The sequence below is a fragment of the Sus scrofa genome, chromosome 11 (assembly GCF_054392235.1).
Source record: "Sus scrofa isolate SSC_HxYL_T2T_F1_AM1 chromosome 11, Sscrofa_HxYL_maternal_Yorkshire_Landrace_v2.0, whole genome shotgun sequence".
Classification (NCBI taxonomy): Eukaryota; Metazoa; Chordata; class Mammalia; order Artiodactyla; family Suidae; genus Sus; species Sus scrofa.
This window is the reverse complement of record NC_139393.1, coordinates 9,840,376-9,864,687: the sequence shown is the minus strand read 5'-3', so window position 1 is coordinate 9,864,687 and position 24,312 is coordinate 9,840,376. Positions and strand designations below refer to the sequence as shown.

Sequence of the window (24,312 nt, the reverse complement as noted above, 5' to 3'; positions counted from 1 at the left end):
GGCTCAGCGGAAACGAATCTGTCTAGCATCCATGAGGACGCAGGTTTGATCCCTGGCCTCCGTCAGGATCGGCACTGCCATGAGCTGTGGTGTAGGTCATAGATGCGGCAGGAATCCTGCATTGCTGTGGCTGTGGTGCCGGCCAACAGCTATAGCTCTGATTTGACTCCTAGCCTGGGAACCTCCATATGCAGCAGGTGTGGCCCTAAAAAGAACAAAAAAAAAGTTTGAAAAAAATGTTACTAGGAAATTTATTTCCTCTTAAGGAGACAAAGTCTCCAAAATGAAAAATCCTCGAAATGTGCCTTCCTCTACTTAGTAAACATATTTAAATACACATAGATTCACATAAATAAAATAATACAATTATATATTAACTTTCATGTTTATTCAACTTCACAGAAAATCCAAAAATGTGTCTGAAAATTGGTTATCTATCTAAATACCAATTGTTCATCACTGTGACATAATACTATGTGGTAGGGGAGATACGTCTAAGTTAAACAAATTCTTAAGATCCTGACATTCTTCAAGTGGGCAAAGGAAATCTTAAAAAACTTACAAGTTGTAAGAAGATACAGAAAGGAATTTAACCTTTAATACCTGGAACAAGTTTTACAGCCACATTTGTAATTTACATATACAGTGGAGATCACTGAAAAAGCTTCCTGTTGCACTGCAGCAAGAAATTTTATTATATTGTAGATTAAATGGATTTGCTACAGAGTGCAGCAAGATAATCTCACTGAAGAATCATAAGATTTTCATAATGGAACTTGTTACAGTGAGTTAAATAGTTTCTTAATTTTATACAGTACATATTTTCAAAATGAACATTATCACTGAAGAGTTTGCTAACCACTGTTAGCAGTTAACGTTTTATACATACTTAATTTGACTTTAGTTTAGAGTATGTGGCCCTCCAAATGTTAGTACATGAAATGTTAAGCTTAAACATAATAATAAGATAATTCCCTAAGATGAAGACTCAGGACATCAAAACTTTGATCATTATTGCACCTATTTTTCTACAGAAAAATGGAAAATTTACATCATAATCTTCCCAAAAGTGAACAAATTGTAAAATCACAGACTCATTGGCATTGAACGAAATCTACAATGAACATTCTTTGTGAACTGATGTACAGAATTAATGTGCAGTGGAATTTGGTTAACGATGATCATGCAAATAAAAATCCTCCACAATCATTTTTTCATTATGTTTTATAAAATGGTCTTAAAGATATACTTCCATAAACATTTCTGGTGCAATTTAGTTAATGACAAAAATACAAAGCTATCCCTTATTCTTTATTTTATAGATTTAAAAACATGCCTTTGTACTGCTGAAATAGAAATAGCGTGTCTGGGAGAACTGAGCTAACGAAACATTTAAAAACCAATTGCATCTTGGTCCAACATTAGCTGCCTTGATATACAGCAGCCTCCTATCATCACTGGTGTCGGTACTGTTGTAAATGAAAAATAGCTAAATATTGAGAGATTAAGACACAATTCAAAACTTTTTTTTTTAAAAATAAAAGGTCATTTCATAAACATGAAGAAATCTTTAAAAGAAAAATAATCACATCAATTGTGATATACATTGGAAAATAGTAAAATGTCATTTTCCAAAATAGTAGTTTCTTTATTATATCCCCCATCTGTTATAACCAATCTTGGAAATAATACCTTAAACATAATGGCATATTATATGAAAATGCTCCATTATTCACTGTGGTAAATTTAATAAGTTAGAATATGATTTTGTTTTCTGATGGTCACCATGAAAAAAATGAAAGAAAAGCACCTGAAACAATAAAAGCAGTTTAGATAAGCATTAAGTTGTAACCTATACGTTTTGGTGAAAATACAGTTCATAAAACTGTAGAAAGGATACTGCCTTTGTTTCTATATTTTGTAGATTACAACAAAGAAAAAAAGATATGCTCTAAACCAAAATAAATTTCCACTTCTCCCAATCTGGACAAAGTGGAATTTCATTCGAAGCTCATAAGACTGTGATACCTACAGTAGCTCATATAGCTGGATATATGACTCCCACCCTGCCTCCCACCCCCCACAAAAAAAACAATTTTTGGCTCCAAAATAAAGTACAATAATAAACTCTTGATGAAAAACTATGTTATGGGGCAATCTATCATATACTATGGCTAAATATGAATTTACAGAGAAGAGCACATCCCATTTTCAGCACTTTGTTTCATAAACATGCAACTCACTATAAAATACAAAACACTTGCTTTCAAGAACAGCTTTATAAAGACACACTGCATCAATAAAATTTTTTTCTTTCTCATTAACTTTACACTGCTATGGAGAACTGAAACTTTTCTAATGTGTATATATCAGATTTTATATTATAGTGTAATAATTTGCATTTTCTGAACATAATGTTCAAGAGGAAATATCTATACACAATAACATTCTAGACTATTAAAAACTAATTCAAATTACAGAATTTTATTGATACAGTAGATTAATAAAAACTGAAAAGGGATGATAAAATGGCATAAAGAATTCAGTACATTATTTTATAACACACTCTTTAAAATTAAAATATTTTAAATCTCTCTCTTTTTAAAATTTTCATTGCCATGAAAGGCCAGAAAATTCTGGGATCAATACTGAGGTGTAAAATAATCAAACAACGTCAGGACTATTTCACAATTTGTGTGGTATCTTCCCATCAGAGGCATTGCTCAGGTGTAATGGCAGACAATTTAGCACCTCTGAAGATTAAGGGTGCCCAGGAGTAAACACTAGGTGAGATACACAAGGGAAAGAGATCATTTTGACTCTCCAACAAATAGTGACATCAAGAAACTGACACTGTTTGTTGAAAAATAATTTTTCACAGTAAAATTGCAGAGAATACAAATACAAACACTGACAGATTACTGCTTAAGATCTATACTAACAAACTCTTTCAAATCAATAGATCCAATAAACAGTTGGGTGCTGTCAGTTTAAAGCCGCAGATAAAAGCTATACAAGCACTTTAGAAGTCAGAAACATTTAAAAAAAAAGGGGGGGGGGGAGAAAAAATATATTTACAAGTTTCTTCTTTAGTATGTCTACACAGCCATCGCACATCACACCTTTTCCCAAGACGCCGTAGTCACTGCCATCAGCATGCATATGGCTGACGCCTGTGACCACAAGAACGTGAGGTCATCAGAGTAAGTCCAGCTGTCCATTCTTCAGCAGTCCCATTGTGTGCATCAAAGGCTCTACTCAGCCTGAAGCTTGACAAACAAACTTTTTTCAAAGCTTTCACATAGAAAGTTCCTAATGACATTTGTTCATCGCCTTTCTCTTTTAGAACTCCGCCGCCGCACCTTAAAAGAAATATCACCAGATGCTTAATTAAAATGTGTACACATTAATTGGACATAGCAGTAATTACTATTGTTTTTTAACCAATCATTATTCTTACATGTTCCTGATCTTCTTTGCTTTTCTTTCCTTAAAACCTTTCTCCTAGGCTAACTTTCTGCCTCGGCACCACATATTTAGACCTATATAATATTCAAATGCCCATAATTGCCTTTCCCAGGATAGCAAAAGAGAAAACTACCTTATTTTTCAATTTAATAATTTTAAAGAGAAATGAACAGAAGTCATTGTCAACAGTCAGGAAAACAGTTGCAAATATGATCTTTTTTACTTATGTTTCTGCAGTAAAAGAGAACATTTGATATGTATGAATTTAGGTTTACGGTTGGCTTCCTCATAAAACAGTTACTTAGTTTGGATCCTAACAACTATCAAATACATGCAAATAATCTGCAACTCAAGACATGTCACCATTTATTGGCAAACCAGTAGATGAAACAACAGTACAAACTAATAAAGAAAAACATATAAATATTTAGACTCACTAAGTAACAGCAACTGCTAAACGGATCTGACCAAATATATACCACTTCTAATTCTATCACACGTGGCACTTCCATAAACACATACATTTACTGTAGAAACTTCCTCCTCTTCTGTTTCTTCCTGTGGATTATCATCATTGACAGGGGAGCTACCCTGAAACACATCTACTTCTTCGCTTGAGTCATTTTCTTTAGTAGCTGCTTGTTTGGAACGTCCCAAACGGCTAGAGAAAAACACATGTAAAATAAACTGAGCATGCTGAGCTTTAAGTGGTAGGTTACCTGTATTGCATGAACTCTCATGTATTATATCATTTTTATTCTCAATTACCTTGTAAGACAAGAAATGTTCTTACATTAGAGACCCTAAACCAGTGTTTAATCTTAGAATCTTACTTATAAAAAGATCTACCAGATAACAAAAGTGTTATTTATTTGATTGAGACAAATAACATAAGGGATTTGAAAACAAAACCTAGGAGTTAGGAGTTCCCATCGTGGCTCGGTGGTTAACGAATCCGACTAGGAACCATGAGGCTGCGGGTTCGATCCCTGGCCTTGCTCAGTGGGTTAAGGATCCGGCGTTGCTGTGAGCTGCAGTGTAGGTCGCAGGCACGGCTCAGACCCCACATTGCTGTGGCTCTGGCGTAGGCCAGCAGCTACGGCTCCAATTAGACTCCTAGCCTAGGAACCTCCATATGCCTCGGGAGCGGCCCCAGAAAAGGCAAAAAAAGAAAAAAGACAATAAATAAATAAATAAATAAATTAATTAATTAATTAAAAAAACAAAACATAAAGTTCACTCTTTATCTTTCCCAACTCAGTAAAAGGCTTCTATATCTACTGAGCTGCTCAAAGCAGAAAATTTAGTCTTTCTTAACGGTATGGACCTAAGACTCTACTTATATAGATAAAGAAATCTCAAATCCATTCACTTCTCTCCATCTTTTTTTTTTTTTTTTCTTGCTTTTGAGGGCCATACCGGCTGCATAAGGAAGTTCCCAGGCTGGGAGTTGAACACAGCACATAGCTACAGCTGCTGGCCAAGGCCACAGATGCAGCCACAGCCACAGCCACACAGGATCCGAGATGCATCTGTGACCTATACCACAGCTCATGGCAACGCCGGATCCCCAACCCACTGACCGAGGCCAGGGATCAAACCCACTTCCTCGTGGATACTAGTAGGATTTATTTCTGCTTTGCCACAACGGAAACTCCCTCCATCTTCATTGTTACCACATATTTCTAAACCAATATCATCTTTTGTGTCTTCTCTCTACACAGTAACCTCCTTAAAGTGTAAAACCAGCTGATGTCGCTCCCCTAGAGATCCGCTACTGTACTGAGAGTAATCTCCGCAACTATAACGCAACAAAATACGTCTTCCTTCAGCTTTCTAAGTCTGCCAGGATTTTTCCCTCTTCAGAAGACAGAGTTCCCTCCTCCTGACATGGTCCTTCTCCCTACACTCTATCAGTCTCGCTCCTACTATTCTCAAGGAATCAATGGGTCACTTTCCAAAGAGAAAACATCCCCAATTCTCCAACCCTCTCATTACACTCTCTTAGAGCACCCTAATGTTATCCTTCAGGGTACTGATCACAATTAATAATTCCATTATTTACATCATTATTTAATGAGTACACGCCCATTTCAATGGTAAGTCCTATGAGGATAAGAATCATGTTTGTCCTAGGCAAAACACTCTCTGACATCAACCTCATGAATATTTTCTGAGGTCAGTCTCCCAAAGCAATAGAAATTAGAGCAAAAATAAACCCATGGGACCTTATCAAACTGAAAAGCTTTTGCACAGCAAAGGAAACCCAAAAGAAAACAAAAAGACAACTTAGAGAATGGAAGAAAACAGTTTCAAATGATGCAACGGACAAGGGCTTAATCTCTAGAATATATAAACAACTTACACAACCCAACAGCAAAAAAGCCAATCAATCAATGGAAAAATGGACAAAAGACCTGAATAGAGATTTCTCCAAAGAAGATATACAGATGGCCAACAAACACATGAAAAAATGCTCAACATCATTAATTATAAGAGAAATGCAAATCAAAACTACCATGAGATACCACCTCACACCAGTCAGAATGGCCATCATTAATAAATCCACAAATAACAAGTGCTGGAGGGGTTGTGGAGAAAAGGGAACCCTCCTGCACTGTTAGTGGGAATGTAAACTGGTATAGCCACTATAGAGAACAGTTTGGAGATACCTTAGAAATCTATACATAGAACTTCCATATGACCCCGCAATCCCACTCTTGGGCATCTATCTGGACAAAACTCTCCTTAAAAGAGACACATGCACCCTCATGTTCATTGCAGCACTATTCACAATAGCCAGGACATGGAAACAATCCAAATGTCCATCAATGGATGATTGGATTCGGAAGAGGTGGTATATATACACAATGGAATACTACTCAGCCATAAAAAAGAATGACATCATGCCATTTGCAGCAACATGGATGGAACTAGAGAATCTCATACTGAGTGAAATGAGCCAGAAAGACAAAGACAAATACCATATGATATCACTTATAACTGGAATCTAATATCCAGCACAAATGAACATCTCCTCAGAAAAGAAAATCATGGACTTGGAGAAGAGACTTGTGGCTGCCTGATGGGAGGGGGAGGGAGTGGGAGGGATTGGGAGCTTGGGCTTATCAGACGCAACTTAGAATAGATTTACAAGGAGATCCTGCTGAATAGCATTGAGAACTTTGTCTAGATACTCATGTTGCAACAGAAGAAAGGGTGGGGGAAAAATGTAATTGTAATGTATACATGTAAGGATAACCTGACCCCCTTGCTGTACAGTGGGGAAAAAAAAAAAAAAAAAAAAAAAAAAAAGAATCATGTTTGTCCTGTGCCACTATACTCCTAGTACCTAGTACTCTCTGAAACATAGGAGGCAGTCACTTAATCAAATATCTCTCTCAACAAATGTTTTAAAATCAAGAACTGAGCTTATTACTTCTATAAGCAATCCAAAATATGTATTGTTCAATCCATGCTCAAACCAAGTAATTTTTTTTATTTGATTCATCTTTAAGAATTAACAGAAGTAAATATAAGTGAAAATAATAAAATCCTTCTCAGTTCCACTGAGGTCAGAACAAGAAAACAGGCAAATCATAATATGCTATTACACTTACCTCTAAAAAGGCTCCCCAGTGAAAGGAAGTTAGGCTGTTAAGATAGAGTACAAAATCTCTTTCTGTATTGACTTTTTAAAAGAAACACTTGTTTGGTTTAGAACACTTATGTGAGGACTTGTGTAATTTTAGAGGATAACATGTTAACCGTCTAATTTTATGATGCCCAAATATAAAGAAATTAAAGTTATGAACATGAAAGATATTTACCCCTTATTTCCTTGTTATAAAATTAACCATGGAAATTTAATATTCCTTAAGATTTTTTTTTGTTTTTTGAGAAAACAATGATTTTCCATGGTTGAATACAAACATATTTATGAAGCAGCCACAAAAATGTACTTACCTTTACCTTTTACCTGAGGAAAAAATTAAATGGAAGAAGGCAGGAAGTACTGGCTAGACACTCAGGTAACTTTTCCTCTTCCTGTGGAATACACAGGAACAGGAAAAACTGCAAAGATAGCTAAGTATTTAACCAAGGTGTAATGGCAACTCTGAAAAGGTCAAGCTATTGACATATGGGATTACTTTCAGAAAAATTGCGTAATTTCTAATAAAAGACATGCTAGTCTATTTCTACTTAAATAACTGAGAAGAAAAACACGTCAGTTTACAAATTACAGCATTCATGCTCCTGTCACTTTAATAAACCTGGATATGGATTTGTTATTGCTAACGTTCCTATAAACATGTATGTGTGTGAACATCCCAAATTATCTATATGTAGATACAGATGTGCTAATGTGATCTGAAAACAAGCAAAATCAAGATTATCAAAAATTTGAGATCAGCATGTGAAAGTTTCCATGGGTGGACTTTAAGAAAATGATGCCTGTTACTTTTCTACACAGTTCAAAGAATGAAAGTGGAAGTGCGAAAGCTATTTTTTAAAGTTGCTGAGGAAGGACATAAAGAACATGGTCAATGATGCTGTGATTATTTAAAAATACCTTCTTTAGGCTCCGTCAGGTCTATATTGGAAATAATAAGCTATCTGGTATTCATCACAAAGCTGTGTCTACGACCTGTAAAAGTGTACAAGTGTCACCACAGGGTTGACAGGGATATCAGTAATAATCTAGGTAAGTCCACAAAAGTTTTATCTTACCTAGTGTAACGGAGCTAAATACATGGGGATTTAAATGCAGCCCTATGTATATTTAGAAATTAATGAACTCGCAAAATAATCTGAAACTGGTTTGACATTTAATATTATTTACAACTTACACATTTTTTTTGGGTTGTGATGGTGATGGCGTTTTTGATGGTCTTCCTCGTCCTTTCTGTGGTGTGGATTGTGTGGATTCAACTGCACTAGTTTCAGGAGACTCTGCTCTGCTTTGGGGAAGACCCAAATGTGGACAGCATCAAATTATGATCTGTAACACAGTAACTGAACATACACAGTTCAGAGTCACACATACTGACCTCTGCTGTGCTCTCCTTGAAGTTCGGTGCTGTTTACTTTTGGACTTCTGTTCTGTGTTTCCACTTTGTCTTTCTTCTTCTTCCTCTTCTTCTGCTGCTGAAGGTCCAGATTTTTTTTTGCTTCCTTTTTTAGACGTTTTCATTGTTGGCTCTTCTTTGGGGGTACCTCCACCAAGAGGTTTTGGTGGTCGGCCTCTTTTACCTTTTTTTGGTGGACTATTCTGCTCATCCTCATTTTCTAAAATATCTTCTTTGAGCCTCTTTTCCTCGGACCACTGCTGTTCCTCTGATTCTGAAGCCGTATGGCCCCTCTTCCGTCCACGTTGACTGCCTTTAGGTTTCTGTTCCTGTACTAACTTAGTTAGGTCATCCATGCCTAATTTCTCTTCTGAGTCTGTTACAGGTGTTTTCTTCCGGCTTCTAGGTTTGTCCAATTCAGACTAGGAATAAAAGTCACAATTTCAAATATAAAACTGAGCATAAATTGTTAGTATGTAATTTTTAAGAATAAACAAAAAAACTGCTAACCACTTCAGTGCTAAAAATGTACCTAAAAAAAGTGCAGAGTTCTTAACTATATTAGAACCATAATTACTTACGCTTTTAAGTTTTTTAATTTTTATCCTTACTGAAGCTAGACAGGCTCAAATGAAAACTCTCAAGATCAGTATTTGATTAGACTATAAAATATTATTGAAAAGCTGCATCATAAAAAATATTCCAAATTCAGTGCTTGAATAATGGGCAACTACACTGAGGCTTAATGGATATGTTTGGATAGTCAATTGAAGTAATTCTAATTTTACCATTTAGTGTCTAATAAGACAAAGAATATCAACTATGTTACATATCATACATACACATCATATACAGAACTATTATTTTTATTTTGTAAATGGACAATGCAAGATATGAAAGTTAAACATATTCATCACTTATTATAAATTTTGAAAACACTTCTGAATCAAAGACACTGCTTCTTCCCAGGTACAACTAACAACGACAAAATTTTAAATCAGTGACTTTGAAATTTAAAATAAAATCCCAGTCTACAATCACAGAATTTAAGCATTGACCAGCAGGCAGAAACTGAGGAAATTCTTCAAAAAAAGCAAGAATAGTATGTATGAATTTACAGTGCTGTCCATACATATACACGTGTGTGCGCATAAAACACATAAACACATATTTGTAGGACTAAGTTAATTTCCAAAAATCTACATCAAAGTTTTAAAAACCAGTGAAAAACAAAAATTACCTGATCACATATATATATAGTGTGTGTGTGTGTGTGTGCGCGCGCGTGCGCGCACGCACGCATGCAGGTGTCTTTTTGCCTTTTCTAGGACCACTCCCACGGCACATGGAGGTTCCCAGGCTAGGGGTTAAATCAGAGCTGTAGCCACTGGCCCATGCCACAGCCACAGCAACGTGGGATCCGGCAGTGTCTGCGACCTACACCACAGCTCATGCAATGCTGGATCCTTGACCCACTGAGCAAAGCCAGGGATGGAACCCGCAACCTCATGGTTCCTAGTCGGATCGTTAACCACTGCGCCACAACGGGAACTCCTATGCTTTTATATGTTTAATTAGTCATTTGTGTTTCCTGTCTGTGAAGTGCCTGATTATGTCCTTGATAATATGCCCTTTGTCCATTTGTTTATTAGAGTCTGAGTTTTAATCTACATTATTCCACACTTTTCTGTGTCTTTAAATTTTAGTTGTATTTGCTATGAACTGAGTTGTGTTCCCAATTGAGACTCTCTGGGCCTTTGGGAGGTAATTCAGTTTGAGATAATGTCATGAGAGTGGGGTCCTCCTGATGGGATTATTGTCCTTTATAAAAAGAGACACCAGGGAGATGCCTATCTTTCCACCATGTAAGGTAAGAATCATCTGTAAAGCAGGAACAGAGCTCCTAAGAGGAGCTGAATTGGCCAGTAATTTGATCGTGGACCTCCCAACCTCCAGAAATATGAGAAAATTAATGTATGTTGTTTAAGCCTCCTAGTCCATGTATGGTGTTTTATTATGGCTGCCTGAGCAGACTAAGACTAGTGTAATTTGTTTAAGAATTGCATTTTGGGTTTTTTTATTATTTTGTTTTAGACATTATTTTATCTTGTTTTCAAATATATTATTGGTATTTTGTTTAGGATGTGAGATGAGGTTTTAAACTGTTTTTCCCACTCCCACTGCCAAAGAGACACCCAATCATTTCAAAATCACTGATTTATAATGCCTACTTTATTTTGTATTTTTTTAAAATAACTTCTGGGTTATTGTAATAGCAGCACAATATTTTATTAATTATAACTAAGCATGTTTGTGTCTTGTTGGACTGATCATTATTCCTCTTTTTGGTATCCATTTATTCTTCTACACGGACTTAAAAATCACACTGGAATTTTACAATGATATGTTCACTTAGAACTGTCACCTTTTAAATTCATTTTTCCATGAAGGAAAATGGTATGGCTTCTCTCTCTTCTATATCTCTGCTTTGGTATTTCCTCCACACAGGTTCCCGCTACTTCTTTTTAAGGATATGTTTAAATCAATCTATCTAATTCCATTGTTGTAATGGTTATTGTGGTGGAGAAAATCCCTCTTATTCTCAAGTGTATATCTGATACAAAGTAAAATCACCAAAGTTAGTTACATACATACATACATAGCCTATCATGCTAAATTTTTCTGTTTTTATTTTTTGGCTTCTTAGGGCTGCACCCGCAGCATAAGGAGTGGTAAAATGGGAGCTGTAGCTGCCAGCCTATGCCAAAGCCACAGCAACAGCAACGCAGGATCCAAGCCACGTCTGCGGCCTAAATCACCGCTCACGGCAACAGCAGACCATTAACCCACTGAGCAAGGCCAGAGATTGAACCTGTGTCCTCATGGATGCTAGTCAGATTCATTAACTGCTGAGGCACGACAGGAACTCCCATGCTAAATTCCTAAGTTTTTCAATTGCTTCCCTTATTTTTTTAAGAATACAAAAATAAAAATAAATTTGTCTTTTTTGTCATCATACTTTTGATTCCTATTTCATATTTTTCAAAATTGGTCAAATATTCCAGAACAATTTAAATAATAGTGGTGATAACAGGTTGCTTTGTTTTGTTCCTTTTTTTTTTTTTTTTTTTTTTTTTCTTTTTGTGGCTGCATATGGAAGCTCATGGGTCAGGGACTGAACCCATGCTGCCACAGAGACAATGCCAGACCCTTATCCTGCTATCCCACAGTGGGAACTCCTGTTCCTGATTTTTTTTTTTTTTTTTTTTTTGTCTTTTGTCTTTAGGGCTGCACCCATGGCATGTGGAGGTTGCCAGGCTAGGGGTTGAATCAGAGCTGTAGCTGCTGGCCTATGCCACAGCCAGAGCAACTCAAGATCTGAGCCACATCTGCGACCTACACCACAGCTCACAGTAACACTGGATCCTTAACCCACTGAGCAGGGCCAGGGATTGAAATTGCATCCTCAGGGATACTAGTCGAGCTTGTTAATCACTGAGCCATGACGGGAACTTGTGTTTCTGACTTTTAATAATAATGTTTTAAGTATTTTGCCTTTAAGTTGAATAATTTTTACTAAATCATTGCCTACTGACTTAAAAAGATAAAACATTTAGTATGAAATATCTTTATGGTATTAGTGTAGCTATTTCAAGAAGAGTTTTATTCCTGTCATTTTATTTATGTCAGTTTGGCATAATCTGAGACTGTTGTTAATATTTTTTATTTGGGATATCAATTTGCTTTAAAAAAGTTTTTTTTTAGCATTTAAATTATCCTTAACATTCCAGGAAGAAAAGATCTATAGATTGCTGGTTTTAACTTGTTAGTATTTATCTAGAGTTTTGCACAGAAATTAAAAATTAACTGTCATTACCTATAGATAGCAAGACAAATATTAAATTAACTCAACTCTCCAATTTTAAATGTTATAACTCATTTTGATGTCCAAAAGTCTCAAAATGTGGGTGAATTCCTTTATGCTCTGGAAAAGGTTGGTGATAAACGTGAAATTCAATGTCCACTTTCTTGAGAATCTTGTAAAATAATCTAGCTTCCTAAAGTACTGCATTCTCTAATTTTTCATTTTGCACTGCACTGTATTCAGAACGGAGGGGAATATAAAACTGAGGTTAAAAACAGGAAATGGGGAAAATATTTTATTTGAAAAACTAAATATTAGAATTTAATCGTTTACAAAGAAAAATCCATTTGCAGTGAAATTTTGGTATGTGAAACTGGTAGTGAAGATAATACTCTTTTGCCATAACCTATTGTTCTTTACATTGAAGTTGTCTCATAATTTTCATCTCTTTGAAGATATTTCAGTTGAAATTAGATTAATAAGGTTCTTCTGAAAATGGATGCAATGTTACACAAAAGGCAGCCAAAGAACTCCATTAATTATACAAATAAATCTCAGAAGCTCTGCTGCAAATGGTAGAACTAGGTATGGAATTTATAGGATAACAAAATATTAAGAATTATCAAAACCTCTTTCCCAATTTTGTGGGGAAGGGGCAGCATGTGAGTGTGGAAGCCTAAATTGAGGTTTCCAACAAAAGAGAGAATTTTAAGCTCTCCACTTAAGGCATCTTCAAGCACACGGTGACCAACTTTCATAAATGACAATGAAGGAATTTCTGTACTAAGTGAGAAGCAGGCCTAGAAGACATAAACACCTTTCCTCAATTCAAGGATTCTCTTCTACAAATCCAGATAACAAGATTCCTTTCTACATAAGAGATCAATGTTTAATTCTATTGGGGTGAAAATTTTAAACAGCCAATAAAAATTATAATTTATAATATAGTTAAGATCCAGTAAGAATTTTAGAATTTTAACTTTTTTAAATGGAAAGAGAAACAATCTGCTAAAATAAATTACTGGAGAAACCTGAAAATAATTTTAACTTCTTGAGATATGTAATGTTGGGCCAGGAGAAGACAAGAAGGGCAAGCAATTATTTCAGAGAAAGCAAAAGCCCTTACTGGTAACTTTTCACTTTTATTAACTGAGTAGATTCAAACACATTAACATTTATTATTAATCACCAAAAATATTAATCTTTATAACAATAATAAAACAGCAGCAAGTACCATACATTTGGGCTAATTCATTTATTCTGATAAACCTTACCAGCTAGTTATCCACACTTTACAGATAAACAAAATGATTCAGGGAACCTAATGGGTTTTTTAAGAAATGTTGAGAGCTAACCTAGAAAGTCAAAATATGTCTAATAATTAATGCCAGGTTGTGTTGGAATATATAACTACATTCTATATCTGTACAAAAACTACCAAATTTGTATTCAAATGACATTTACAAATTATGTTTATCATACTAGTTATCATTGCTATTTAGATTAAAAACTAAACAGGGACTTTATGAAAACTGTAGCACTTCCTACCTTTACGACAAGCTTATTTAGTAATTAAAGGCTCAGAAATCAACTAACAGGGTTGCCGTCATGGCGCAGCAGAAACTAATCCAACTCGTATCCAACTAGTATCCATGAGGATGTGGGTTCAAACCCTGGTTTCACTCAGTAGGTCAGGTATCTGACATTGCTGTGAGCTGTGGTGTAGGCTGCAAATGCGGCTTGGATCCCGTGTTGTTGTGGCTGTGGCGTAGGCCGGCGGCTGTAGCTCTGGTTCAAACCTAGCCTGGAAGCACCCATATGCTGTGAGTGCAGCCCTAAAAAGCAAAAAAAGAAAGAAAGAAATCAGCTAAAGTGGAGCAACCTTTAAAGACCCTCTCTTCTAGTCTCTTTCTCTAAGGCTAAGTCTAAACTTACTGCGTTTAAAAAAAACACAAAAGCCAAGCAGTTCTGAGTATGGAACTGGCAAGTTTGATTCCAAAGACCTAAAGAATAAAGATGGCTTATTAGAATGACAAGAAACACAAGAGATTCAAAGTACTTAAATTACATGGTAGAGGAAAATTATAAACTCAAATTTGTGATTAAAAAAACCATTAAAGTAAAATCGGATGTCAAACTTGTGAGTAATGTCAACTGGTTTCAGTGTAAAAATTATTATTTATATAATAAAATTCTTATTATAATTATCATAAAATCAAACCAAATATCTCACCCTTACAAGATCAGAGTCGTCTCTCTTGTCACTTTTTTTTCCCGGCAAAGGTGAAGACATTGTGTAATCTTCATTTTCACTGTGATCCATCTCAGAACTATCAAGCCTTTTAATAAGACATTTGTAATTGTTATTATCATCAAATAACCTTAAAAATGTTTTTCCTGTTCCCTGGTGTTGCTTTAGAGCTTTATGAGGAAAGGTTTCATTCTTTTTGAAATGTATCGGTTTTAACAGCATGTCTCATATTTAATACCATCTGGCAATTTTCCATCTTCCTCCCTTTTTGCCTCTTCCCTAGATTGCTAACGGCTGGCTGCTCGCTGTCTCTTCCTACCTCAGTTCAAACTCCTCCACTCTCCACAAACAATCACAACTAGGCTCCACATCAACTTCCAGTTTTACTTAAAATCAAACCCAAATTCCTTACATTATCCACAAAGTCCAAACACAGTCTGGCCATTATTCTCTCTTTTCTACTCTCCAACCAAACTGATCTCTCAAGCACACCTGGCTTCAGAAAGAGTCTTAGTAAACTGATGGGATTTGGAGAAAAAAGTGACAAATGGCTGAAACAAAGTTTAACCGCAAGTATACTGAAAAAGTCTCGAAGGGAAACGGGGAGTCATTTGTTTTGAATAAGAATGGGAAATGAGGGCAGAGTAAAACTGTACCATTGTCTTGAAAGCAAACAAGGGAAGCCAAGCAATAACCTGAGAACAGTGGCATTTAAAAAAGATTACCTAGCAGTGATAGAATATACACGGCCAGAGAAATAAGAAAGGGAAAGAGCCAAATACCACAGTAATTAAAGGGAATGAATGAAATGACGATAGCAGAAAAGTATTAAATAAACGTCATAGAGGAAAAATAATTGGCCAAACGTCTTAGCATATGAGGAGCATCAGACAATTCTGAGCCCCTTTGCCTAGATGGATGAATTAATTAGATCATCTTTCATTATAATCAAGAATTCAAGGAGAAAAATTGGTAGTTGAGGAAATGAGTTGCTGGAAATGTCTTTGGTCATGTTAAATATGAGGCCATCCACTAGCACAATGTCCAAATGTTATACATTGGCGAAGGGCCACTTAGGAATTAGACACTAATATGCATTAAAACAGAAATCTCGAACAAACTAGAGCTTTCTATGTAATTTTTGTTCGAACCCTATTATATTATATATCCTTTGACAATTTATTCATTACGAGGAAACTGGTAAGACATGGAGAATGTCTCCTGCCTTCTTTTTTCAAAAAAAAATTTTGGCTGCACCCACAGCATATGGTAGTTCCTGGGCTAGGGATCTAATCCAAGCCAGAGCTGCAGCAAGGGCTCATCCTTCATCCACTGGGCCGGGCCAGGGATTGAAATGGTGCCTCCACAGAGACAAGCCAGATCATTAACCTACCGTGCCACAGCAGGAACCCCTGTCTCCTCCCTTCTTTAGTGAATGGTTATGAACAGTGCCAAAAACAGCATAATCTTTCAAATTCAATAAATGACAGCAGTTTAGCCTTGTACAAAGCTCTGCTGCTGACAAACGCATTATGCTAAAACTAGCTAAAGTGTGAATTATTTTTTTATTTCTTAAGAAGAAAAAAGAACCTCCTGCACAGCATAATTTGAAAGTACATTTTTAAGCTTTGTTTTTAATAAAAAAGCATGCGTACGCACATGGTACAAAGGAATCTGAAGCACACCAGAATATAAAACGGTCTCCCTCCTACACTAGATTATCTACACTATTAAGATGCTGTGTATTCTTCCAAAAACTTTCTATGCATTTACAAGCAAATGCAAATACAAATCTTTCTTTTTTTTTAATTCCAAAAGACTTTACACGATTCTATTCTTTGCCTTTTTCACTCAATAATGTGTGTGGAAACTTTTCATATGGCTCAGAACTTTGTCATTTTTTAATGACTATGTATTCATTCCACTGTATGGATGTACCATAATTTAAAAGTTTACAGTCACTAGATACTTAGGTTGGAAATTAGCTTATGTCTACCAACAACTGAAATATGAGAGGCTAAGACAGAGTACCTTCCTAAATGAGCAAGCAAATACAGACAGCTGTACATCTACCAGTGTTAAACCAGAATGTTCAGGTAGGCATCGATTTTTATTCACTGACATGAAATGTTTTGAGTTACGTTACTTTAGAGATCAGAGCTTTGGTGTAATCCTTAAATATAAAGTATAATATTTCTTATGTACTCACCTCCCTTTTATTCTTCCAGGAGAGCTTGGATTTGAGCTGCTGCTTGCATTGCTTACAGTTTCCATTCGTGATGATTTTGTCTGAGATTGTTTGCCTGCTGATGAAAGCGGCTTATTAACAGCTCCTAGAACATTGGTTGTTTTAGGCTGAAATGAAAAATGCATATCTCTTTCTATTTGATTAGAACCAAAAGAAATTTAGATACAAAGAATCATAAATAACATCTGTCAAAGAATTTACATATACAAATCCATGAAAAATCTGCCTACTCTTAAGCAAAATAAGGATTATAGATTGAATATCACCTGAACAAATAAACTATATAAACAGAATAACAGTTAAGTTTCTTAGTTATGTGCAGGAAAAGGTTTACATAGAAAGTAAGGACAAATAAAATGCACAGTCAACAATGAAAACTGGTAATCACAGACTCTTGCTACAAAGGAAGGACATAAGGTATTTTTACTTTAATATTTTTATCTTAATATTACAGGATATTTAAGAATCACGGTCTCCAGGGTTTTATTGTAAGGTAAAAAGTAAGTTCTGTATCTCAGTTTGCATCTATATAGAAAATATTTCTTCTTAGTAAATGGAGGATATCTAATACTTCTATTTTCTTTTGACACACCAATTTTTAAAGAAATGCAAAACAATATCATTATGTTAACAGCCACACTAAAAAAAACTACCACATAAAAATTAAAACAATTTTCAAAACATACTTTTCCAGGAGTAAAAAACGATTTCATTTCTGGAGGCAGATAATTTTTGGTGTTACTGAAGTTCTACGAGCAAGGGAAAAAAGACATAGTCAAGGAATACTGAAACACTGTCTCTATCAGGTGATTCAAGCTAACAAAGCACAGAGCAGCTTTTGTTTTAAAGTATGTTATAAAATACATATTTATTTAAACTAAAAAATCAGTTGCAACACAAAATTTCAGTCGGTGATTTTAAATGCTATAATAAGTGTGAACTAACCTCATACTAACTCTAGTATAAATACAACACATCTGAGCTCTAACACACTAGAGTTCCAAGAATATATCAGCAAACAAATGCTTCTATAATAATGCTCTCCAGGGAACAGGACACATATACTCCTGTTACCTTCATCACAGAAAGGTGAATGCTCAGAAGCAGACAGTCTCTTTTATTGGGTGAACCTAACTGGCCCATTCCGATTTGTAAGCACTGGTAAGTAGTGACTGTTTCGTTACTCTCAGTCCCTTAATAGGCTTAGATGCACTATGAATCTCTATTCTAAAAGACATTTTTTGGTATCATACAATACTTGAGTTTTCCAAGAGTGGTTTGGGAACATTCCTGAAGTGTTTCCAGGGTCTTGCGACTGTTCCAGCACTAGTTCTCTGCTTGCTTCCTCCTACCAGTTACAAATCTCCATCAAGAACCTATTAACTTCAAATCACACCAGCATTCTCCTTCCCTTTTTAGATCAATGGCCACTAACCAATATTTACAGGCTTTAATCACACTTTTGCCTGTGCTCTTAGACTGACATAAAACTTGCAACACAAACTCTAGAGCATCCCAATTCAACTCTGAAGCTTATCTGTGTCCTCCAGTTTGGCCCCTATGCTGGTCTTGAACCACACTGTTAAGATTCACCGCGACCTTTCCATGACATTAGGAGTGGGCCAACTCTTGATACTGATCCTTCCTGATCTTCCCACAACCTAGGGGTGAGAACACGTTTTATTTCAACTTACACAAACAAATTCTTAAAAAACTACCTTGTCAGGTTGGGTGAAAAAACGAGCTGGCAGTACTGGGTCTTTAGGAGATTCCAAACTATATGTGGTGCTTTTTGACATGATGATATTCATGGCAACATCACACACAGTATACAGTTTCTGCAATGGTATTAAAAAAAAATTTAGGTACTTAAGTTGGCATCCCAGACTCTGTGAATTAGGAGTAATTCTGGAACATGCTTAATCTGTTATTATTATTAGTTACTAGTAACAGCATTGCTACTAATTTTATAGTAATTCTATATTAGTAAGTCTAATTACTACTGATACAAACACCATGCACTTTTTACTACTAATAGAAAAGAATGATGTCGTCCATAGAAGTTTCATACCCTATACTTCAATGTTTAAAACTGACATGGAATCATAATTATTGACAAAAAATTACATACTTCATTCATTTTTGCATCATCTGGTCCTTGAGCATCTTTTGTTTGTTTAATATTTTCTACCATCTTTCTGATAAATGCATGACTGTTATTTTCATTTTTAGCCATTAATATTTCCAGAACAAACCAAAGACATCTAAAAAAAATACCAGAAGAAAGAAAAAATTCATTATTAAATACAGATAAAATAATTTAAAATATAATAATGAACTCCAGGAGCAGAAAAAATTAAAAGCAAATAGCCATAAATCGATAGAGAAAAAGGGGTATGTCACATACATATCAGCAATGTGGGTATGAGTTCATAAGACCCCCTCTCAAAGTTTCACTAATTTTACTAAGAAGGCAGGTTAAAAAGAAACAGAAATGGTAGAGAGAATGAAGGGAGGCCTGCCTAAAGGAATAACTAAGGCACAGACAAAGTGAAGCCTCAGATATTCAAGCCTGACTGTAGTCCTGAATGGAAGTCATCAAGAAAATCTAAACTCCTTACTCAGTAGTTAAGAATCTTCATCAATAAATTAGAGGGAACAACTCTACATACTGTTTTTGCTTAAAACGGGGAAAAAAGAATAAAGTTTCAATATTTTAGTTTTAAAGTTAATTACATTAAACCTGGAAAAACTAAAGTGCTTTGTCACTATTATATAAATAGAATGGGACAGAGTGATATCACAGAAGAGAAAATGGAGAGGAAAGGGAAATGTGAAACAATGTATTATTCTAGAAGGGGGAAAAATAACCTTTGAGACCTCAGGCAGAGGCTGTTTTTCTGGAGTGGTTCTCTGATAGAATGGAGATCACTCTTGGCTGGAGTAGGGCAATGTACAAATCTAGCCAAAAATGTCTAGTAAATTCCAAAGAATATTTCATCTATTTTAAAAACCAGTGTTCTCTGAGAAAGAGGGGTAGCAGAAAGCTTTTCTTTGATATAATCACTCAACAGAGAATTCATTTTGGGAAAATTAACTGCTTATTTTTTAAAAATAGAAACCGTGGCAAAAAGAAGGTAAAAGCCTTTCTCTTGTCATGAGAAAGTTATCAGTAATTTAATTTTATTCTCTTAAAGCATCTCAAATGTTTAACTCTGGCCACAAAGTTCATCCTTCATTGAAACAGAAACAGGGTCTCATTCTTAAAGAACTCTGCTGGTCTTATAAGGACCTCTCTAAAAAATGTTATATTCCCCTATTCCACATCCAAGCATTGATATTCTTTCAGCCTGTCTACAAGAATCTTTGAAAGAACTGCAGCTTTTAGAAGCTCTAATGAGAGAACCACCAATGAAGGAGCAAGCAGGCGCAGTTCCCTGGTTATCAACCTGGGCTATTAGCGAATCAGACCACTTCTCTCTTCCTTAGGGAGGAAGATGGTAACTACAAAGAAAATGTCCTCACCATGTGAATAAAGAGAGTATTAATTCACCCCAAATGAAAATCTATACATCATTACAGAGGAAAGTAGGAAAAGATAAGAGTTGGAATGGAAACTCTTAATGGACTGCTTAAGTAGAAGAGAACTGTTAGGCTGGTAGAGAAATAGGACAGTAATACAATAATTATGCTAGGTTGTTTGGGGAAACTATCTAAGAAATGAAATGTGAAGCAATGGTATGAAAAAAGAAAGAGAACAAATAAGGTAAAGAATCTTAAACTCCTAATAAATGAAATAAATTTAATAAACTGATTATAACTAAGATTCCATTATCAGCAGGAAAGGGGAAAAAACTTTCAGAACATATGAAAATGGGATGGAAAAAAATCTTACTCTTTAACATCTTTAAGTTGTTCAATATCCTGTACTTTGACATAATCTGGGTCATGTGCCAAAAGGTGAATTGTATATGGAACAACATACTCGGGTAGAAGAGACAATAATTTTTCTGAAAAAGAAAAAAAAAAAAAAAAAAAGAAAGAAAGAAAAAAGAAAGAAACAAAACAAAACAAAAACATCCAGGTTAGAAAACCAAGTTTTACTCATTCTCTTTCTCTCTGATACTCTATTTCCTCTACCCCAAAAGTTTACCACAATATGGTAATACACTGAAACGTCCAATGCTGAGGTACATCATAAGTTAAACAGCTTATTCATTCATCCATGATGTCCAACGTTGAAATGCCTACTAAATGCACATGTGCTGAAGCTACAAAGACAAATATTGGAATTTTCAATAGATAGAGGGAAAAGTGACCCAAACCATATTCAAGACTAAGAAACATAAGAACTATTTGTCTTTTTATTATTAGCAACTCAATATTCAATACTCCCTTGTAAGCTGCTGAGCAAAATGATAAAAACTAGTAAATGTTTCATTTAGTACGGCAGAAAAAATTACGAAGTAAAGGTTGACACTCTGGATATTATTTGTAACAGAAGAACAGATATAAAGGAATAGATTCTGTTTATAGGGCATTTTAAATAACAAAGTTTAATTTAAATTCAAATATTTTTATATTTTGACTGAGATCTACGTATTTTATCAAAGGTTAAAAATGGAAATCCTATCTAGTTTTAGTACAGATTACTCAAAAGACCAGGATTCATATTCTGAACAATTCCTTTCATGTTTCCTACTCTCAAAATAAAATTTTAAATCAGATGTTCAACCTAGAACACAAAAATATATGTGTCAATAAGGCACCAAGTTTTCTTTATTTCTATTACTGAACTCAAAGAAAATAGTTTGTGTGTAATATCCTTCATTTCAAGGTAGGTATAGAAGAAGAAAAATGTAGCAAGTTTCAAAATTCAGTGAAATTTGAATTAAAGTCTATCAAATAGTTACTGAGCGCTTCCTCCTCTTTTCTAGGTCTACTATTTTTTATCGGGGTTTCCTATTTTAAATGTAAAGATGAATACAACTAGATAAAGACCTCACACTAGAGCACAGACAGGACAGAAGCTATACTTCATTATGGAAAGTGCCCTAAAATAAGACTAGCTAACAACTACTGAGTATTTCTTTGGACCACGCATTATGACAGGTCCTTTATACACATAATTTTTTAGTCCTCATAACTAACATAAGACATGAGTAAAATTATACTAACCTTACAAATAAGGAAACTAAGGCTAAGACTGCAACAGTGACCTGCCCAAACACAATTAGTAATTGGCAGGGGTGGGTTTGACTCCAGAGCCCTCATTTTTTACAAGGTGAGGAAAGAAGAGAACAAAGAGGGTCCCAGTGATGAGGAAACACCAAAACTGTATTTTAAAAGATTCAAAGGGGGCGCAAACCACTCTCCTTGGTTTTGTTTATCTGTTTGGCCAGAAGGGGGAGGCAATTTCCAGGCAGAGTTGACAAAAGAGAAAAAAAGACAGCTGCACAAATTTCAAATTATCTAGAGTATGAGGATCACAGAATTTACAGTAGGGAGTGGCTGAGAGAAAGCTTGAAACTCAGGGTAAAAATAAACTATAAAGGGCTATGCTCATGCTTTTCAACCTGATCCTATGAGCAATAAGGAATCAACAGGGATTTCAAGTAAGGAAGTGATGTGATCTGATCTGTTTTAGAAAGATTACTTTGATAGTAATGTGGCACAGCTGGAGATGGGCCAGAAACAGGGGAACATTTGCACAAGGAGTTAATTAGGAGTATATATGATAACCCAAGTGAAATATACCAGAGTAGGAGAGCTGAGGAGAAATATTCAAGATATTCAGAAGAAGAATTAAGAGAATTTAGTGACCAATGAGAGGAACAAAGAAGACATGAAGAATGTCTCTGATTTCTGACTTGCATAACTGGATGGATTTTAATGATGTTAAACAAGTCCAAGAAGTCAGAGAGGCACAAAAACTAACAGCATGGAGGGGTAAAGTGAGCAGCTTTTAAAAAGGCACACAGGAACCTGCTCTTCATGTCAGCTACAGGTAAGGTCAACCAACAAAGATCAAAGAACAATCTATATAAATGTACTTTTTACTGTTTTATTAAAAGTACCTCCCATGGAGTTCCCGTCGTGGCTCACTGGTTAACGAATCTGACTAGGAACCATGAGGTTGTGGGTTCGATCCCTGCCCTTGCTCAGTGGGTTAAGGATCCGGTGTTGCCATGAGCTGTGGTGTAGGTTGCAGACGCGGCTCGGATCCTGCGTTGCTGTGGCTGTGGTGTAGGCCGGGGGCTACAGCTCCAATTGGACCCCTAGCCTGGGAACCTCCATATGCCGCGGGAGCGGCCCAAGAAATGGCAAAAAGACAAAAAAATAAATAAATAAAAGTACCTCCCAAGTCACTGCTTATTTCCTTTGGCCTTTCAGTCAGTTACATAAAGAGGTATAGGTTGATATTTAAATGCCCATGCATTTCTATTTTAAAATGACCTTTTAAAAGGAAAAGTTGTTATTGAAAAGAGCAACACTCATATTTAATGAGGGTCAATTAGAATAAATAACAGTACCATCATCTTGAGGTTTATAAAACTGAAACTGGCAGGACGGAAAAGGACACTTTTCATTTTCATGTACGCTTACCACTAACAGCTGCATGCTGCTTCAAATACTCGCGCCTCACATTGATATTTTTTACCAGACACTGCCTGGCATGAGCTCTTCTTTCTTTTACAGGATCTTTTGCACAAAGTGCACAAATGGCCATATACTCAAGCGGAAGCCGTAATCGGGAAAGGCCTTTGTGAAGTTTCTGAGCAAATACTTGTCTTACTTGGTAGCATTCATCCTGTGAAGACACAATTATTCCACATATTATCCAATGGCACCGAAGAGCAAGTAACAACTTTAGATATTAAATTCACTATATCAAGTAACCAGAAATATGGCAGGTTCACCTACAAGCTTTGCTTCTGCTCCCAAGACTGAGACACTGTGAGAAATTAACATCAAGGCTGGAATGATCACCTGGACCCTAATAACTCCCAGTTATCTGTGTTAGAACATACTGACTGTGTTCTTAAAATACATAAAACTAGTAAACTCACATCCATCCTGACTTAAAGACATGAAAAAAAAAGTTCAAACACTACCTCAAATTTAGCGTCGTCATTTACTGATCGAGATAAAACTCTGTCCAATTTATATATTTTGGTTCTATCATTTAAAAACCTATTCAGATTAAAGTGTGCAACTCTGAAGGCAAGCGTTCGTAATCGATCTCAGAAACACCACATTGCTTTTGGTTCTATAAATGAACCACTCTGTTCATTACCACCAGGCCTACTTTCCTCGTATCACTCACTCTCCTAAACCACCCACCTCCACTCTGTAGCCAACTCCTCCCCATCTTTAATGACAGCTCCTGTATCGTCCAGAAATCACTGTG

The 24,312-nt window shown here is 35.6% G+C and overlaps 1 protein-coding gene across 6 annotated transcripts in view; it reads right to left on the bottom strand.

Annotated features, from left to right (window-relative positions):
* Positions 1 to 369: 369 nt before the first annotated feature.
* PDS5B (PDS5 cohesin associated factor B) overlaps positions 370 to 24,312 on the bottom strand; it is a 208,855-nt gene continuing 184,912 nt past the window's right edge. The window contains exons 25-35 of one of the 6 annotated variants that reach the window (XM_021065557.2): positions 23,508 to 23,712; positions 20,797 to 20,911; positions 19,033 to 19,165; positions 18,620 to 18,739; positions 17,588 to 17,650; positions 16,863 to 17,008; positions 14,636 to 14,741; positions 8,520 to 8,959; positions 8,319 to 8,429; positions 3,991 to 4,129; positions 370 to 3,362 (exon numbers count right to left, since the gene is read on the bottom strand). In XM_021065557.2, coding sequence (XP_020921216.1) covers positions 3,327 to 3,362; positions 3,991 to 4,129; positions 8,319 to 8,429; positions 8,520 to 8,959; positions 14,636 to 14,741; positions 16,863 to 17,008; positions 17,588 to 17,650; positions 18,620 to 18,739; positions 19,033 to 19,165; positions 20,797 to 20,911; positions 23,508 to 23,712 — 1,614 coding nt within the window. In that variant the 3' untranslated portion in view covers positions 370 to 3,326. The remainder of the gene's footprint in view (positions 3,363 to 3,990; positions 4,130 to 8,318; positions 8,430 to 8,519; positions 8,960 to 14,635; positions 14,742 to 16,862; positions 17,009 to 17,587; positions 17,651 to 18,619; positions 18,740 to 19,032; positions 19,166 to 20,796; positions 20,912 to 23,507; positions 23,713 to 24,312) is intronic. The other 5 variants (XM_021065558.2, XM_021065559.2, XM_021065561.2 and 2 more) reach the window with 5 other exon arrangements.